At 36.2% G+C, this 20,888-nt stretch overlaps 1 protein-coding gene and 1 pseudogene across 1 annotated transcript; both read left to right on the forward strand.

Annotated features, from left to right (window-relative positions):
• The first annotated feature begins 313 nt into the window (after positions 1-313).
• The window catches only part of LOC145789137 (putative serine/threonine-protein kinase PIX13), an 81,148-nt pseudogene continuing 60,573 nt past the window's right edge, over positions 314-20,888 (forward strand).
• Positions 10,127-20,792, forward strand: LOC145792576 (uncharacterized). Its single transcript, XM_082873352.1, has 8 exons — positions 10,127-10,619; positions 10,834-11,084; positions 11,165-11,371; positions 11,451-12,160; positions 12,258-12,341; positions 14,358-14,412; positions 20,063-20,372; positions 20,522-20,792. Exons 4-7 carry the CDS (start codon positions 11,801-11,803, stop codon positions 20,185-20,187), a joined length of 624 nt encoding a protein of 207 aa, XP_082729478.1. The 5' UTR covers positions 10,127-10,619; positions 10,834-11,084; positions 11,165-11,371; positions 11,451-11,800; the 3' UTR covers positions 20,188-20,372; positions 20,522-20,792.

Here is a 20,888-nt window from a genome sequence, read left to right on the forward strand (position 1 = left end):
ATTTAAGATTAAAAATTATACTCAGTCCAATGATATGATAATCAATTAGGATGTTAAATGCAATATTATCTCTTATATTTTCTTTAATAATTAACCAATTATATCGCTTACACATTATTGAATCTAAAAAATAAATCTAAAAAATAAACTTGTATAATTATATTTTTTATTTTCACACCTCTTTCTTTCTCACAATCCAAACCTAGCCTTAATTTTCTTGAGCTCCTCTGTTTCCTCTCTCCTTCTCTCTTGGAGAAAACCATATCATCAGCTTTATCAAAGAAAACTTCTTTCTTTCTTTCTAGAGAGAGAGATGGGAAACTGTTGGGGATCTCCAGTAGGTAATCATAGCAGCCCAAGCGCCACCAAACCATCCACCCCAGGTATATGTATATATATATAGCTGATCTCTTTGTGTTTCTTTGGTGACTTTTTTTAGATGTTTTTGAATAATTTCCCATAAACCCAAATCACTTCATCAATCATTTCTTTATTATCATCATTTATTTTTCTCAGATGATCAAAACTCATTTATTTTTGTCACTACTAATAGACGACGACGACAACAACAATACTGCGGCGGCGGCGGCGGAGGTGGTGGTCGGAGGAGAAAGAGAAAGAGAAAGTGGAAGTGAAAGTGGGTGGGAGTAGAAAAGCAGTAAATGTAACTCCGAATTTGAAAGTGTTTACGTATTCGGAGTTGAAGAGAGCGACCAGGAATTTCAGACCAGACACCGTGTTGGGAGAGGGAGGATTTGGAAGAGTGTTTAAAGGATGGGTGGATGAGAAGACCTACGCACCCTCCAGGATCGGCGTCGGATTGGCCATCGTCGTCAAGAAATCTAATCCCGATATCCCTCTAGGTCTCCAGCAGTGGCAAGTATATCCCCGTCTCCACTACTTATCACCAAATTTCACATTCACTTTTTTTGTTTATTTTTTAAAATCAATTTTTAGTCAATTTCTATTTTTATTTTCCCACCATAGTGTTTCCCTATTCCTATAATATAAGCGATCATGATTCAGAGATTGGTGGAGACAAAGAGGACTTTGTTGCTTACAAAAAAGTAGCTTGCAACTAGTTATTTTGAAAGAATAATTAATTTTTTAATAATAACTTTTTACTTTTTAATTATTTTATTTTTTAATAATAATTTTTGACTTTTAATAACCCTTATTTTGTGTTATTATTATACGAACAAAATGACTTTTAATTTTATAGAAATCCAATAGTGTCAGGTATGGAAACTTTTCTTTTGCCTACCCCTACATTGAGGATTGTAAACGAGTTGAGCTGGACCGAATTTTAATATGTTTGAACTCAAGCACAATAAATAAAAATTTAAGAAACTGAACTCGAACCTAATTGACTTAGGTTTAACTCGATCGAGCTCGAGCCTTTTTATGAAACTTAACAAGCCAAACAAATTATAAATTTATACTTGTGTATGAGACTAAAGTTACAACTAAATTTTTTGATTATATAATGATATATACAATATATATATATATATATAAACATATTATAAAAAAAGTCACTATCTTACTAAAATAATAATATCTACCACATTTACAGTATTTAAATATGTAAATAACATATTTATCTTATTTTTTATACATATCTTTATATTATTTAAGTAAATGTTAAACGAACTGAGCTTTATTATATTTGCACTTAGGACTGCAAATGAATCGAACTGTTCACAAATATTCTCGGCCCGGCTCGTTAAAAGCTTAGCTCGATTCGACTCGACTCGTTTAACAAACGAGTCGACCTCGAACTCGAATATTAGGCTCGTTTATCTTTATTTAAATTATATAATAAATATATTATTTATATATTAAATAATATATAAATATATATAAATAATATTTTAAAAAGTCATATCAAGCTGAGTTGAACTTGAATTTTATTAATATTAACGAGCCGAACCGAATTTGAACCCAGTTACTTATTGAGCCAAACTCGAACTCAATAAACAAAGGAAAATGCTATAGGCCCCAAATTTTCTACCAAATGAATGACCAAATGTCTCACATGCCCATGTGAGACATTTGGTCCATGTGAGACATTTGGTCATTCGTTTGGTAGAAGATTTTGTATCTCTAATATTACTCATAAACAAATTCAATAAGCAAAAGAGCCGAGTTCGAGCTCAAGTTTAGCAAACCTCGACTCGTTTACAGTCTTATTTGTACTTGTTTATTAAGTTTTTAACGAGTTCAACCATAATAAAAATTTAACGAACCGAGTTCAAATGAGCCTTTATCGAGCCGAACTCGAACCTATTCATGAACGGCTCGTTTTATTTGTAGCCCTACCTACATCCTCTACTTTGTTCCAATAAAGTTGGACAGGGATAAGTTTTAGGGGTTGTTTGGGGTGTCCTAAATAAGTGCACTTTTTATCTTTTTAGACTAAAAAATTGAGGAAAAAAATATGAATGTTTGGGTTAACTTTTTGACTTTTTATGAAAAAATGTGTATTAAAAAATTGTATAAATTAGTGTGTAGGGAAAAATTAGGATTGAGAGTTGTGCAGCCGTAATTTTTGACTTTTGGTGAATAGTGATAACTTCTTAACTTTTTGAGTAACTTTTTGATTTTTTGGCTTTTTGACAACTTGCCAAACTTGGCCTAAAAAGTTGAGGAAAAAAATATGGTTATTTGGGTTAACTTTTTGACTTTTTACGAAAAAATATGTATTAAAAAATTATATAAATTAGTGTGTAGGGAAAAATTAAGATTGGGAGTTGTGCAGCCGTACTTTCTGACTTTTGGTGAATAATGATAATTTTTTAACTTTTTTGAGTGACTTTTTGACTTTTTAACTTTTTGAACACATGCCAAACTTGGCCTTACTTTCTTGTTCCATTCTATCTACCCTACTCTTTAATATAATGAATAAAACGTTTAAATATTACAATTAATATTTATTTTTACTAATTTATTTATCATCTTATATATTTTTACTCTCATTATTTATAACATATTATATTATCTTTAATTTTTATTTTTATTTTTTATTTTTAAAATTACAAAATTAACATATTCCCATTGTATGGTTAAAAGTCAAATTTTTGACTTTTTAATGTTTTTTAGATCACATCAATTTTTTTATTCTTTTATATATTTTTAAAAAAAATAAAAAAATTAATTTTTAACTTAGGCCTCGTTTGGGAACATGCTATTTTAGTAACTTTTTGGCTTTTTACGAAAAGATGTGCAGAAAAGTAGAGAGGTGATGTGACTAGTTTTAGTTGGCTTTTTGGCTAAAATAGTCAGTCCCCAAACGAGGCCTTAATTTCTAAAATAGCCATTGTCTCCTTCATATACGGGAACTGAAAGACAAAGTCGCCCCATTGCCATCCCATCCCTTGGTCAAGTGGTTTGTTTGGCAAAGATTTTTTTAGTTAATTTTTTGGTTTTTTTAGCTTGTGATTTTTTTGTTTATTTGGTTTTCTTGTTTGAGTTTTTTGACTTTTTTGCATTAGAAATGATGTTCCCAAAGTGAAATGACAAAATTATCCTCCACTTGGAAATGGTGCTTTTTTAACTTTTTGTTTGTATATGTATTAGTTTGATAATTTTGCATCCCAACTCAAGTATTTTGACATTTTATGATTTTATAATTTTTTTTTTATCCATATGTGATTATTTAACCCATAACAAATGTCAAACCAGGGCTAAAATAGAACGTCATGAGTGGTTGGGAAATGGACTAGACCAAGTCATACGTTTCGATTTTGGTGGAAAATACATACACTACAAGAAAAGTGACTTTAAAACACGGAATTTTTTGCGACGGCGTGTATACCATCGCAAAAAGTGGTCTTTTGCGACGGCATTCGAAGCCGTCTCAAATAAATGTCTTCTGCGACGGTAATCACCCCGCTGCTAATAAGCACCCAAGAAAAAGTGCCTTAAACACGGAAGTATTCGTGACGCATTGTGTGTCGTCGCAAAAATAAATTCTTTTGAGACGGGTGAAATTTACCGTCGCAAACAGTGGGCATTTGTGACGGCAATTGACTGTCGCAAAAAAAACTCTTATTAAAACAGCGTCGTTTTAATAATTGGATTTTATCAGTTGTGATCGTTTATCTATACCATCGCAAAACGTACTGAAATATTCAACTCCCTCCATTCGCCCAAATAGGTGCTCGATCAAAACCCTAAAAATTTCATCCACAAATCCCTAACACCATTCTCACTCACAATCACAGAGACTTCGACTTCCCAATCTCAGAGACGATTTCGAGTTCGTGTTCACCAACGATCACAGAGATTTCGAGTTCCCAATCACAGAGATTTCGATTGTTCACCGACGATCTCTCTGTCAACGAGTGACGACGGCTAGCGGTGGTGCAGTGACGGTGTATTACGAACTCTCTCTCTCGCGCGAGCTCAGTCAATATGCTCTCTCTCTCTCTCACACACACACACATACACAGAGACACACACACACACTGATATATATATATATATATATACATATTATTCATGCTTGTTTCAGTGATTTATTTAGTGCTAAGATTATTTGCTACATTGTTCAACATTTATTCAAAATTCATTTTGATTGCCTGACAGGTATCGAACTGTCAATATATGCGAATTAGTTTGAATTTTTCATATTGACCTGCTGAGATTAGGTTGATTTTTATTTCTAATTTTTTAATTTAAGTTTGCTGTTATTTTATTCACTTCGGTATCAAATTTTTATTTTATTCACTTTCTATAGCCTCTAGAGAAGCTTAGTCAACTAGATTATATTGTAGCTAGTGATTTATTCTAAATGTGAATGGAAGAATGGAAGTATTAAGGATATAGGAAGATTATTAGAGAGCATAATTTCTGGAAGATTGTTAGAGAGCATAAATTCTGTTGAATTTATCTAAAGCTAATGAAAGGAAAGTAGTCATAGGATCTTTGAAAATTTATAGTTCAAAGGAAGATTGGTTGCAGTCTTCCTCTAATTATAGAGCTTTTCTAACAAATTTTGATCAGCTCCCAAGCAAGAATATTTGTGCTATCTTATTCTGAAAAGATACCATTTTATTAACTTATTTGGTACATTTGGGGAGCGGCTACAATTTTGTCAAATTCTATGAATTTCACAGCTACTATCTTGTCAACTTCTAAGCATTTACATAATAAATGAAATTGTGTTGAATCACTTGACCCTTATAGCTTAGCTACTTGATAGGGACCTAGCCAACACTCGAGTGTTTAGTGATGTGTCATGTTCACTGCACTTCTTATTTGCTTCATACTAAAGTTGGAGTTGAAAGTCTATGCTGGAGAAAACTGGTGTAAAATATATTTCAAATAAGAAGGGAAATTTGACTGTGACATAGGAAATAGAATATTATGGGTACTTAGTAAATGCCTTTGTTGTTTTTCCAGGCGATTGAGTCTTTCCTCAATTGCGTGAATTTTACAATTGGCAATAAGAGTTGGGCAGGGTTTAAAGCTTTATTACCAAACTATTATTAATTTTTGATTTTGCTTCTACTGAAAGCTATTATTAATTGTTGTCTCATTCATGCCATGGTCTATATATATCTATTGAACTACTTTCATATATAATTCATCTAGAAGGATGATCTAATTTGCTCACGTTAGCTTTACAATTAGTCTATTAACTAAATTAATTTGGTCAATTGTTTATTTTATCATTATTTTGTTGTTTGTTATTACAAGTTGTATGTAGTGTTGGTAAATGAAGATGTGGAGATGTGGGTGTGGTGGGTCAACCTAAGAGATGGTAAGGAACTAGGAAGATTCATAGTTAGAGAGAGAGAGAGAGAGAGAGAGAGAGGGAGTAAATATTGGGGAAGGGGCTATGGGTGTGGGTATGGGTGTGGAGTAGGATTAACTAGTGTGTATGTGTTGTATCATGTATGAGTTGTGGGCTATGTATGTGAGGTGGGGGGCCACAAGTAAGCAAGTTGATGGAGTTTACATGAGTGTAGACTGTATTTTAGAAAGTTCATCCGTCCTTGGGCTTTAGCTACTTCTGCTGTCCACCAACATGGCCTCTCTCTGTCTCTCTCTCTCTCTCTCTCTTTGAGCCCAAAATAACACTTTTGGGCATATTTGTTGTTTAAAACTTTTGTCAGCTAATGAGTAATTTGTTGTAATTATATTTTTGTCTAGGGCATATTTGTTGTAAATATGACTAATTTTGCCATTCTTTCTCTATTTGCCTCCCTCATAATCCTACATCATTATGACCCTCACATTTGTTGTAATTATATTTTTTCCTAGGGCATTTTTGTTTTGCATGTGAGATGTATATCTCCCAGGAAGTTTGCCTGAAGCAAATTAATGGTGGGAAACACATATGCACGTGGAAAATGACTGGCATTTAAATATATTTATATATATTATTGAGAAGATTACAAAAGAAGTGAAGTGTGCATCTGAGGGAAGTACAGATGATGGATAAGAGTTGGATTCATTTGCCAAATAGGATGTCAAGGGAATATATTAATGGAATTGATCAATTCCTTGTGTTTGCCTACACCAATAGGGTTGAAGGTTCGATGATTAGTTGTTCGTGTAGGAAATGTGAGAATCGATACAATCTTAGACGAGAAGGTGTACGGGAGCATCTAATTTTGAATGGTTTTTAAAAAAAGTACAAACATTGGATTAATCATGGGGAATCTTACGTATCTCTGCATGGTAATCGAGAGAATGAAACATTGGCTAATTTAGACATTGGAGATGATATCGTTGGAATGATACAAGGGGCTATGAGAAATCCACATGCCGGTACAAGTGTTGAGGGTAATGAACCACAGGGGCCTAATCCCCATGCATCTAAACCCCAGCTCGGTCCAAATGTAAAGACTACAAAGTATTTCAAACTTCTTCAAGATGCACAAAGTGAATTATATCCGGGTTATCAGAAGTTCACATCTTTGTCATTCATTGTTCGACTTCTACATCTGAAGGTGCTTAATTAGTGGACAGACAAGTCTGTTGACATGTTGCTTGAGTTATTGAATGAGGCGTTCCCCGTTGGGTGTGAAACTCCCAGACTCATATTATATAGCTCAAAAGGTCACAACAGATTTGGGCTTCACGTATGAGACGTGGGATACATGTCCCAACAGTTGCATGTTGTTTTGAAACAAGGACGCCAATCTTGATAAATGTGTCATATGCAACAGTTCAAGATGGAAATCAAATGGTAATGGTGGTTCAAATGGTCTTAACAACGGTGACAAACGAATAGCTGCAAATCAAATGAGGTATTTCCCGTTAAAGCCAAGGTTGTAAACGTTGTTTATGTCATCCAAGACGACTAAGTTAATGAGATGGCATGCAGAGGAACGAACTGATAACGGTGTCTTTAGGCATCCTGCAGACTCCCTTGCATGGAAAGATTTTGACAGTCAGAATATTGACTTTAGTAATGATTGCCGAAGTGTAAGGCTAGGCTTAGCATCTGATGGTTTTAACCCATTCAAGACGATGAACATAGTTCATAGCACTTGGCCTGTTGTACTCATTCCATATAACTTGCCGCTATGGATGTGTATGACGCAACCATTTCTAATTTTATCTGTGCTTATTGACGGCCCGAAAAAACCTGGTGACAAGATTGATGTGTATATGCATCCGTTGATTGAGGAGTTGAAAGAACTATGGAATGACGGTGTCTCCACATTTGATGCATCAACAAATCAAATGTTTCAAATGCATGCAGCTTTACTATGGATGATAAGTGATTTTCCTGCATATGCAAACTTGTCAGGATGGAGCGCTAAAGGCGAATATGCATGTCCTTGTTGTAATAGGGAAACTACATCGTGTTGGTTGAAGCATAGTAGGAAACAATCATACTTGGGTCATCGCAAATTTTTACCTAGTGGCCATAAATTCCACAAGGATAAAGTATCATTTAATGGTAGTCGGGAAGTCAGATTCAAACCAAAATTGTTGTCTGGAACTGAGATGCTGCTACAATTAGAATCTGAGGGTATTTTAACCCAATACAAGAGGGATGACCTTAAGGAGAGGCATAGGAGACAAGTAGAGAGGAGAAAGCTGAACATCGCACCTATAGTTGGAAGAAAAAGAGTATCTTCTATGAACTGCCATATTGGGAGCACAATCTAATAAGACACAACCTTGATGTGATGCATATAGAGAAGAATGTTTGTGACAATGTGTTGTGGACAATATTAGGGGTTGCAGAAAAATCGAAGGATGGTGTTAATGCTCGGCGTGATTTACAAGAAATGAATATTAGAAAACCCCTACATTTGCAGTTAAGAGGGTCGAATAAAGCTTATTTACCACTGGCACAATTCACGATGACCAAGAATGAGAAAGATTTGTTCTTGAAAGTATTGAAGGAAGTTAGAGTTCCCGACGGGTATTCATCCAATATATTGCGTCACGTGCGCTTACATGATAGAAGTATTGGGGGTATTAAGAGCCACGATAGTCATATTCTGATACAACAACTAATTCCATTGGCTATTTGAAGATTGTTACCGAAGAATGTAATTGAACCTTTGGTTGAATTGAGCAATTTCTATAGACAATTGTGTTCCAAAGTGAATCGTGCGACGGATTTGGAATATATTCAAGATCGTATCACCGTAACACTTTGTCATCTAGAGAAAATATTTCTTCATACTTTTTTTGATAAAATGGAACATTTTCCTATACATCTAGCTGACGAAGCATTACTGGGTGGAGCGATTCAGTTTCAATGGATGTATCCAATTGAGAGGTATCTTCTTACTTTGAAGCAATATATGCGTAATAGAGCTCATCCAGCAGGTTCAATTGCTAAAGGATATCTTATGGAAATGCATGAATTTTTGTGCACAATATCTCAATGATGTGGAAACCAAATCTAATCGACCCGTGAGGAACTACAGTGGTGATGATAATCTGGGTCGTGTTGTTGGTGAAAGCACAAGTTTTTATCTTGATAATACTTCTTGGGTACAAACTCATCAGTATGTCTTATTTAATACAAGCGCGGTTCAACCATTCATAAAGTAAGTTATGTCACTCACTCAATATTTTATTAAGTTTCATTGAATTTTGAACCAATTTTTTTTTTTTTTTTTGATAAAATCTCAATCTACACAGCAAACACCTTGAAGAACTTAAGGTCAAAATGCCTCGTGTTGACGATCATCAGCTTCGGCATGAACATTTTGAAACTTTTCACATTTGGTTCAAGGAACATGTATGTATTTAAATCTACAGATTCTATTTACCTAAGTCGAACTACATTTTAAATTTTATAATATATTTTTTTAAATAGGTTCAAACTTTGCGAACGACTAATGATGTCGCATTTTTTGAAGAGATTATTGTATTGGCAAATGGTCCTCATAACCTGGCAAGGAGGTTCAACGGGTATATAATGAATGGGTTTCGGTATCGAGTAAAGGCCATGGATGACCATCGAGCCACACAAAATTGTGGTATAGTTTTGAAGGCAGATACCACAAGTTATGCTAGTCGGAAAGACAAGAATCCTCGTGTGGGGTCTGTGTACTATTATGGACAATTGATAGATATTGTTGAGATTCGATATTCCATTGAGAAAAAGCATGTGTTGTTTAAGTGTAATTAGATTGACAACATTCATGGGAAGTTACAAGATGTCTTCAATTTCACGTTGGTCAACTTCAATCATTTGTTGTACGAAGATGATCGAATTACCAATGAACCTTTCATCTTGGCATCCCAAGAAGAGCAAGTTTGGTATGTTGCAGACCCGTTAGAACCAGAGTAGCAAGTAGTGGTGAAGATGTCTCAAAGAGGTTTATTTGATATGAATTCGACTGATCTAGAAATCGAGCCATCTATGAGCCAACAATTAGAAGAAAACATAATACTCCGTGATGAAAAAGTTGGTTGGGTGAGGGAAGCCGCAGGAGGAGAAACACTTGATGTGGAAATAGACTGATATTTAATAAACATCAATAATTGAATTCAGGCAAAGGTTGTAGTTAATGTTCAGTTTCTTAATTTACTTTGTCTTTGTAATTGTATTAGTTCAATTAATGTCATATTATAGTTGATTCAAAACCATTCTCTACATTTCTAATGTCAATTAATGCCACGACACTTGCAGATTATTATGGCAAGGAAGAGGAAGCCTGATCATCCCCTACGCATGATGTTCGATGTGGTGCGTAAGAGGACATCACCGGCACCACCAACAGAGGAGGCATCACATCGACCACCATCAGAGGGGCCATTAGTGCCACCACTATCTGACCAGCCACCGCAGTGACCACTATTAGTGGCACCACCATTAGAGGAGGCATCACAGCGAGCACCATTAGTGCCACCGCATCGACCACCATCAGTGGCACCACAACAGCTATCATCTACTCAGCCTCCACGCCTACCCTTGGTGCGTCCACCATCAGTGGCACCACCATTAGAGAAGGCATCATAGCGAGCACCATCAGAGGGGCCATTAGTGCCACCGCATCGACCACCATCAGTGGCACCACAACAGTTATCATCTACTCAGCCTCCACGCCTACCATCGATGCGTCCACCATCAATGGCACCACAGCAGCTATCATCCAAACTAGAGTCATCGGCTTATGAGCCATCCACAGGTATATAAATTTGCTTTGATTTGTATGAAAATTATTTAAGTATATATTTATTTGTTCTCATTACATATAACTTGTTTATTCTCATTTGTATATTTCAAACTTCGACTTCTTCACAGCCCTCCTCAGTTATAAGAATTCGATTTGTATTGACATTATTTAAATTTGGATTTGTTTATTATCATTGCATATTGTTTATTCTTATTGTATCTCGCAGGTCATGTTAGTTCTTCATCAACCTCGAGTAGGCATGGTAGAGGATGTGCCAAGGGCATTAGGGAGTGGGGTACTGGTACAAAGTTGGACATACAATTTTATGAAAATTACTGTCCAATAGGGGATAACGTGTCTAAGTTAACTACTCAACTTGGCATTATTGTGCGGAGTGATAACATTGTTCCTCTTACTTTTCTTGACTGGAACACTGTGCCTGATGATATTCTTGATGCTATCTGGAAGGATGTGAAGGTAAAAGTATATTTTTGTCCAAAAATTTAAATTCCAAAATTGTGTTATTATTATTTAAACTTTGAAATTGTGTTTTATAGGACAATTTAAATATATGTCCAGAGAAGTAAAAGCTAATCTGCATGAAAAACTGCAACAGCATATGGAAGGATCACAAGAATAAGATTAAGGCTAAGTATTTCAAGCCTAGAAGTTCTGATCCTAATCTGAAGGATGATGTTCCTTTGCACATTGTGCCAAGCCAGTGGGAAGAACTTGTGGAGTATTGGCGTACTTTTGATGCTGAAGTATACAAATAAGTTATATGTATGATATGTAAACATACAAATCATATTTATATACTTACATTTGTTGAACCTGTTATAGAAAATTGCAACTAGGAATGCTAAAAATCGGCGAGCTCACGGCATAGCTCATACCACAGGGTGTACTACTTTCGCTCAGATACGGCATGAGGTTTATATGTTATTGTTTTATTTTTGTATATAAATAAACATTGTACATTTGCAAATTATTTGGATTCTAATTTTCATATTTCTAAAAAAATGTAGATGACCAATAAAAGGGAGTCTGCTGATAAGATGAATGTTTGGCTTATGACACGTAGAGCAGATGACCCAGAGGTTATCCAGACCTTGGTAGTTTCCAAACACCTTTAATTGTATTTAAAGTTTATTTTTTATTTTTTGTGTGTCAACCATCTTAATTTGGCATATATGTCTTATTCAATACAGGATGAGTTTAATCGTCAACTCTTTATGCTTCCTGAGGATTGTCGGACTTTGGAGGCTAAGAATGCCATTTTCTATGAGTTGATAGGTCATGACAGAAATGGATATTGTCGCACATACGGGAGAACTGTGCCTCGGAAAGCGGTGTATAAAGATGGTGCTGGGCCATCACAGTCAACACCCCAGTCATCGATTATTGTTCAGATCACCCAGCAGGTTCGTGCGGAGCTAAGGGATGAGTTGAGGGAGGAGCTGCGAGCAGAGTTCTCTACACATTTACAACAGACGAGAGCTGAGATAATGGCCTTTGTGTCACAGGAGGTAAGTATGGATCCCAACAGACAGGTTCGATATAAATTAAATTGTTTGATAGTTAAATTTTCACACAACATTATGTATAAAATTCGAATATGATTAACAAATTATGCATTGACTATCATAGGTTCCTGATGCATCGAGTGGCCACCGAGCATTTAGGGAATCTGCAGAAGACGAGAATCCATATACACCACCACCAGAAGATCAGGTATAAAATGTATCTTTGCATTCTTTACATTCTAAGCTAAGAGACTTGTGGGAGAATACAGGACTCAAATCGGGTTCTCGAATTGGGAGTTAGAGCCGAATTTAGCACGAAACTTGGCACACACGACTGCCTAGGCACGAGAGACTTGTGGGAGAAAACGGGGCTCGAATCGGGTTCCCGGTTTGGTCGGGAGTTAGAGTCGGATATCACTCTAGGCAAACTAGTTCCTTAAGAAACTTAAATTCGAGGTGTTGATGCCCCAAAATCACCAAACGACGTCGGTTTAACACGAAACTTGGCAAACATGACCGTCTAGGCACGAGAGACTTGTGGGAGAAGACGGGGCTCGAATCGGATTCCTGGTTTGGGAGTTAGAGTCGGATATTACTCTGGGCAAACTAATTCCTTAAGAAACTTGAATTCGAGGTGTTGACGCCCCAAAATTACCAAACGGTGTCGGTTTAGCACGAAACATGGCACACACGACCGCCTAGGCACGAGAGACTTGTGGGAGAGGACGGGACTCGAATCGGGTTTTCGAATTGGGAGTTAGAGTCGGATTTCACTTTAAGCAAACTAGTTCCTTAAGAAACTTGAATTCGAGGTGTTGACGCCCCAAAATCACCAAACGACGTCGGTTTAGCACGAAACTTGGCACACACTACTGCCTAGGCACCAAAGACTTGTAGGAGAAGAAGGGGCTCGAATCGGGTTCCTGGTTTGGGAGTTAGAGTCGGATATCACTCTAGGCAAACTAGTTCCTTAAGAAACTTGAACTCGAGGTGTTGACGCCCCAAAATCACCAAACGGCGTCGGTTTAGCACGAAACTTGGCACACACGACCACCTAGGCACAAGAGACTTGTGGGAGAAGACGGGACTCGAATCGGGTTCCTGGATTGGGAGTTAGAGCTAGATTTCACTTTAGGCAAACTAGTTCCTCACTACAAGAAATTGCACTTTTGGCGACTACTTTTGGCGACGACGTCAATTTTTCATCGCCAAAAGTATATTTTTGGCGACACAGTGATCAATTTCGTTGGTAAAAGTATACCTTTACCGACGCAATTTGTTGCCGTCGCTAAAAAGGCATAACATTATTTTAGCGCCAAATTTTTTGGTTGGCGCCAAAATTTCAAAACTTTTACCTACGAGGCTTATGTTTTAGCAACACAATGAGCGTTGCTATTAGTGTACTTACTTTTGGCGACGACAAGTTGGCGTGGGCAAAGAGTTAACCATTTAGCGACGATGACACTATTCGTCTGTAAAAGTTTTACTAGTGGAATGATGTGATTTAGTGATTTGTGTTTTTGATTTTAATTTTTGAAAGAGTTTTAAATATTTTAGTTACTGAATTGTAAAATTAAAATATCATTGAATTAGATCACAAAATGAACCCATTGAGTCCAAACACACTCTTAAGTTGATATGACTAATTTGAGATAATTTAAACTTTTTCAAAGAATATGGTTAGATTATCAATTTCAATATGTTTGTTTTTATTTTCAGAAACTAGTTTCAAATTTTTTTTCCCTAAAAAACTAAAAAAAAAATTTGGGTGAAAAAAAAAACTTATTATTTTTGTATATTTTTATCTTTTAGGTCATAAATACTTTTTAAAATTTTAAAAATATAATTTTGATTTTTATTGCTTTCAAATTATTTTTAATTTTTTCAAAAAAAACAAATCTAAATTTTTTTTTTTTTAATTTTTTAGGTCATAAATACTTTTTAAAATTTTAAATATATAATTTTGATTTTTATTGCTCTAAAATTATTTTTAATTTTTTTTTAAAAAAACAAATCTAAAAATTGTTTTGAATATTTTATTTCATTTATTTTTTTGGGGTAGAGCAGGTAAAGATCAGCGATGACATTTCCCTCTTAAAATTCCCTCCTCTTTTTTTTTCCCTCATCAAATCTCCCCAAATCAATCTCCACGATTTCACTATTGCACATCCTTATCTCAGAATTCATAGTTCTCTCTCCCTCACGATTTCACTCTTGATCGTAGGGTTTGTGCCGTTTGCTGCTGCCGTGCGAGATCGGTGCTTCAGTCTCCCATACAGGTTTGTTCCCTTTTGCTTTGTATCTCAATGCCCCTGCTTCTCTCTCTCAATTTCTTAAATGAATCTATGTTTGTCTATTTTCACTTCTTCTATTATTTAGTTTTTGGGGTTCTCTGAAGGATGCTTTTTCCAAACAAATTCCATGCTTGAGTTGGAGAAGATGGGGCCTTTACGGGTTGTCCAGTACAATATCATTTTGAAATGCAAAACTAAAAGGATATGAAATTTTAATGAACACCTAACCTGAATCCACATCAAACGTTTAGGTTAGAACATGGATTTGCCTCTGTATGAGAGGATGTTGTGCCCATTCACCAGGAATTTATTCATCTTCTCAGTGGGCCTCTTACTTCAAATATTAATAAGAACCCACAGTGACTATTTATGTAAGGTAATAAAATAAGAACACTTCTACTGGTGCATATGAATAAGAGAGGCTTTAAAATTTGTTCCATCTTAAACCCAATACAAGTCACCAATTCTAAGCCTGTTAGTGCCCCCACTATGAGTGTTGACATTTCATCCTTGCCCCCAGGGCATAGAGGTGGCTTATTTTTCATACCTTAAGTAACCCACTTCTATGCTGAAGCTTACTGGGATTCTCTTTCATGTAGCCTTGCTCACTGAAGCACCTATTCAGGAGTTGAAATTCTGTCTCACAAAGGAAATGGTCTATTGCATCCAGTATAAGAACACTCTGGAGACAATGTAATGTTAGAAATAGAGGATGCAGTAAGATATTATACCATAAATCTTAAGCGCCAACTTATGATTTTTTACGTGTTTGAATGTGAATATAAAAGCATAAATACAATATAGTAATTGAAAGCACATGCTTTAGTAGTTAAAATTTGCAACTAACTTAATTTAAAATTTGAGAACACATGCTTTAGTAATTGTATATAAAAAGGCTATTTGGTTTCCACTTATTTGCAACTATTTTGTTTAAATTTTGAAAACACATGCGTTAGTAGTTGTACCTAAAATGGTAGGGTGTTTGGTTCCACTTATTTTGTTTTTAGCTTATTTTCCTTTTTAGCTCAAAAAAAGTTTAAATAGCTTAGTTTTTTAAGTTGGGTTTTAGATGGTTTTTTAAGCTAAGAGAGTGTTTGGGGTGTACTACAAAAGTGCACCTTTTTTTTTGATCTTTTTATCTTGGCCGAATTATACTAACGGTCCCTATAGTTTGAGGTTTGTGTCACTTTGGTTCCCGACTTTTCAATTGGTTCATTAATAGAAAATTTAGAGGCAGTGGTTGGATGTAATTTGTGCTAGGGCTTTTTAGGAGAGCTGAAAATCCCTTTTAGATAAACATAGAACTTTCATCAAAGAGGGGGTATTGATTGGTGTAGTAGTAAATGCTTGAGTTCCCGTGTACGAAAATATGGGTTGGAATTGAAAAATGTAGTCCCTTCCCACAAATATTACAGAGGTTAGGCCTGTAGCCACCCTTAGTCCTTCCCTATGCCCTTAATTTGTAGGAGCCCATTAGGTAATGTCCTTTAAGAAAGATATTGGAATGAATTGGAATGGTACATTGCCATGCCAACTGCCTTTTACCATTTAACAGACATTAAAAATATATATATTTTCTTGTTTTTTTGTTGATAAATGTAAAAAACACTTAACTTAATACATAATATATGCAGATATAATAGAACCTTAAAGGATTTGTTGGTTGCAACCTTGATACAAAATTAAAAAAGCCTATAGGTAGATGCACCTTTATTGACGATGATGTGTCACTCTACACTTATATTAACTACTTTGTCTTCATGTTTAAAGAATAAAAAAATAAAAAATAAAAAGTAAAAAATAAAAGGTTGTGTCCTATTGATATTAACTACTATCTTATGATCAGACATGGACAGGAGTTGGATGTTAATTTCTGATAGATTCAGTCAGCCATATGTAGATGGGGTGAACTCATTTATTGAATTTGCAAAGGTTCATTTGGGTGAGGCTAGGGAGATTAAGTGCCCATGCATCAGTTGTTGTAACTTTTATAAGCAGGAGTATGATAGTGTGAAGGCTCATTTGCTCATAAGTGGGATGATAGTATCATACACCACTTGGTTAGAACACGGTGAACTTTCAGAACATAATAGCCTTGATGAAAGCAATGGTGAGAATGATGAGGATGAAGATGAATATGATGAACTGATAGAGGACTATCAGAGGGGGAATTTTATGGAGGGTGATACTCTAGAAAGAGAGGATGTACGACATTTTGATAAATTGTTAGATGCTTCCCAATGTTGCTTGTACCCAGGTTGCAAAAACTCGGATACTTTGTTATCATTCGTTATTCAGATGCTACATGTGAAGGTAGAAAATAGGTGGAGCAATAAGTCTTTTGACAAGGTTTTGGAGATACAAAGGCGATTCCTACCAGAAGGCCACGTGGTGCCAGGGTCAATTTACGAGTGCAAGAAGTTGCTATGTGACTTGGGCTTGGGGTACGAGCTCATTGATGCATGTAAGCATGATTGTGTACTATTCTAGAAGGAGAATGCTCACTTGGAAAAATGTCCCACATGTCAAGCATCTAGGTACAAAGTAAATGATAGCAAGGGTAAGAAGATCCCTCACAAGATATTGCGTTACTTCCCATTGACACCTAGGTTGAGAAGATTGTACATGCCTAGGAAGACGGCAAAAGACATGAGATGGCACAGTGATAAGTGTGTGGATGATGGTGTAGGGAGGCATCCGGCTGATTGTAAAGAGTGGAAGGAATTTGATTTGCATTATCCAAAGTTTGCCCAGGAGACTCGCAATGTTAGGTTGGGCCTAGCCACCGATGGGTTCAACCCTTTTGGGAACATGAGCACTTCCTATAACATGTGGCCTGTCATACTCATGCCTTATAACCTCCCACCTTGGAGATGTATGAAGGCCCCATTTTTCATGATGTCCTTACTTATTCCTGGACGTAATCAACCAGGGACTGATATTGATGTCTACCTAAGGCCATTGATTGATGAGTTGAAGGAGTTATGGGAGAATGGCGTGATGACTTACGATGCCTCCACTGAACAGACCTTCCGGATGCATGCAGCTGTAATGTGGACCATAAATGACTTCCCTACATATGGTGACTTATCTGGATGGAGAACTAAAGGTTATTTGTCTTGCCCTCCTTGTAATGATAATCCATTGTCACGCGGGTTGATCAGTAAGATTGGGTGGGTGGGTCATCGAGCTTACTTGCCTGATAACCACCTTTGGAGGAAAGACAAGAAGTTTGATGGTTTAACTGAGCTTAGAAAGAAATCCTTGGATTTACCGGTGGAAAAAGTAATGGCTCAATTGGATCAATTGCGGGAACTCAAGTTTGGAAAGGATCCTACCAACAAGAAAAGACCACGAGAGTTTGAAGAATTGAATTGGACAAAGAAAAGCATAATGTGGGAGCTACCGTATTGGAAAAAATTAAACCTCCAATCTTGATGTCATGCACATTGAGAAAAATATTTGTGAAAACTTTTACGGGACGATGTTGGCCATAGATGGGAAAAACAAGGACACGTACAAAGCACGTGATGATTTGCAAGAAATGGGCATAAGGCAAGAATTGCATCTACAGAGGAAAGATAACGGATCCGTTGTAAAGCCTCGGGCAGCCTACACATTGGATTCTCGACAAATAGATGGTTTTTGTGAATTCTTGAAGTCGATTAGTTATCCAGAAGGCTATGCAGCAAACATCTCAAGATGTGTGACTTCTAAAAATGGAAGATTATCGGGCATGAAAAGCCATGATTGCCATGTCCTGCTTCAACGACTTCTACCAATTGGCATGCGTGGTTTTGTGAACAAGGAGATCTGTACAACACTATTTGAGTTGGGCAACTTCTTCCAAGAACTGTGCTCAAAAACATTAAGGCAGACTGATTTGGAAAAAATGGAAGAACGAATTGTGCTCATACTTTGCAAGTTGGAGAAAATTTTTCCTCCAGCTTTCTTTGATGTGATGGTCCATTTGGCTGTTCACTTGCCCCGTGAGGCCATGTTCGCTGGACCGGTGCAATATTGATGGATGTATCCGATCGAAAGGTAATCATTATGAACATATGGCTGTTTATTAATTTGTTATAACTAAACTATTATGCAAAAATCCACCCATAAAAGACAAATGTTTAAGAAGTAATTTTCTTGCATCAAGAAGCATAATTTTCATTGTCAATTTTTGTTGAAGGTTTCTCGGGACTTTGAAAGGGTATGTCGGTAATAGAGCACGTCCAGAAGGTTCTATCGCTGAGGCTTACATTGTCAAAGAGTGTCTTACTTTTTGTTCAATGTACTTAAAAGGGATTGATAAACCTGAACGAAATGACGATGGTGGTGAACGTGGTTCCGGGATGGAGGTCTTCACCCAAAATGCTCGTCTATTCTCACCTATCACAAGGGCTCTTGACCCTTCGCAAAATCAACGAGAAATGACTCACTGGTTTGTGTTGTACAATAGCTTTGAGGTGGAGCCATATATTGAGTATGTATTTAAGTTTAATAGCGTTATGCATAATCGTTCCATTTTGTTTCGAACTCTCATAGTTAATTACGTATATCACATTTCCTTGGGTAGGGAGCAGAAGAATATTTTACATAATCTACAAGGACGTGACATAACTCGGGTACAACGAGAAGAATTTCCAAAATTGTTCAAAAATCGTGTAAGATATACTAAAGAAAATAACTGAATACAATTGTTGAAACTTTCAATTCACATTAACTTAGTACACTTGTTATATGGTGTTTTATGTAGATGAATGATTTGCGAACGAAAGGGTCACCTGAAGCAACTGACGAATTGTGGTCATTAGCAAATGGTCCTGGATCGATAATTGACATTTATTCTGGGTGCATCTACAATGGAATTCGATTCCATACTAGAAACCGTGAAAATCGTCGTACTTACCAAAATAGTGGGTTGGTCGTAGAAGGGGACCATAATGGGAACCGAATTAATTTTTACGGCTACTTGTGCAAAATATGGGAATTGAAATACTTGCATGAGGGTACAATGGTTTTGTTCCAATGTGAATGGTATGACACCGGTCACAAGAATAGAATATACTCTGATGAACATGTCACAAGTATTGATGTTACAAGACTTTGGTATAAAGATGACCAATTTGTTCTACCTAGTCAAGTAAGACAAGTATTCTACGTCAATGATACCAACAAAGGCAAAAATTGGAGAGTCGTTGAACGTGTTAAGCATCGGGGAGTATGGGATATACCAGAGCGGGATGATGTCTCTAATGATGCTTTTCAACAGGATGAAACCACTGATGGTGTTGGGGTAGTGATCCAAGATAATGATGTTCAATACAGCAGGGATGATATGGATCCTGAGATCATTTTCAATGATCAACTAATGGCAGAGAATTTAGTTCACAATGATGACGAGGACGACACAATCATAGAGTATAATGATGATGAAGATGATGAACTGCATAGACAACCTGATGTTGATGCAGATCCTGATATAGATTATGATATGTAGTGTTTAATTTTTAATTATATGGACAAGTGTTATAATTTAATAATAAATTGCTTGGTTTACATTGCATGGCATTGTTTTTCAAATTTCATAGCATTGTTTCTCTATTTCATTTCATTTAATTATATGCCATATGTACAGTTACAAAGATGTCCAGAAACGGTAAATCATTTCTGAAGCCTGGTGGCTTAGTCCAGAAGATGACGAAATATGAGAAGGATAGGGAAAAAAAATCCAGAAAAATAAAATCAGATTTGATGCTCTAGGGATAAAGTCCCTCAAGAATTCAATGTTTGGTTCTATTGAAAAGGACAATAGTGAAAGTTGTAGGTTGGGAAAGAGAAAGGTGGGTGAAACTGATAATGACGAGGACTATCAACCACTTGATGATGATGAAGGACTGAGTTCTTCAAGTGATAATGGCGAGCCTTTTGATTCTCAAGTGATTGAGGTAATAAATGTGTGTTTAAAAAGTAATTTCTCTATTTTTTTCACTTGTTATATTACTTGTGGTATGTTTAGTTATTTCAAATTTATTTTTTATTAAGCAACCTTAAATTATTGAAAATGTACTAACAATTCTTTTTTATATTATGTCAGGATATTCATATGGGTCCCGGTAGGAAAACAAATAGGTGTGCAGCTCGCCTAATAGCTTCACAAACACCTAGGGAAAAAAGAAGTACTGTTGATGAAGATACACTTACTCTTCCGAGACGACCTGTAACTGCACAAGTTAATCATTCAGAGAGCACACCTGAGGTCTCGACCCAACCTATCCATCTTCCCGCCTTACATACTAGGCCCGATCAGCTCTCTACCTCCGCCACTCAACCTAACCACCTTTCAAGTCCATGTACTGTGACTAACAGTGGAGGTGAGAAATAAATGACCACTTAAATGAAATGATAATTTCTTATCTCAATGTTTATTTAGTGCATTCATGTTTTATGTCGACTAAATTGAA

This window comes from Camellia sinensis, chromosome 6 (genome assembly GCF_055761805.1).
Source record: "Camellia sinensis isolate YWXY chromosome 6, ASM5576180v1, whole genome shotgun sequence".
Lineage (NCBI taxonomy): Eukaryota > Viridiplantae > Streptophyta > Magnoliopsida > Ericales > Theaceae > Camellia > Camellia sinensis.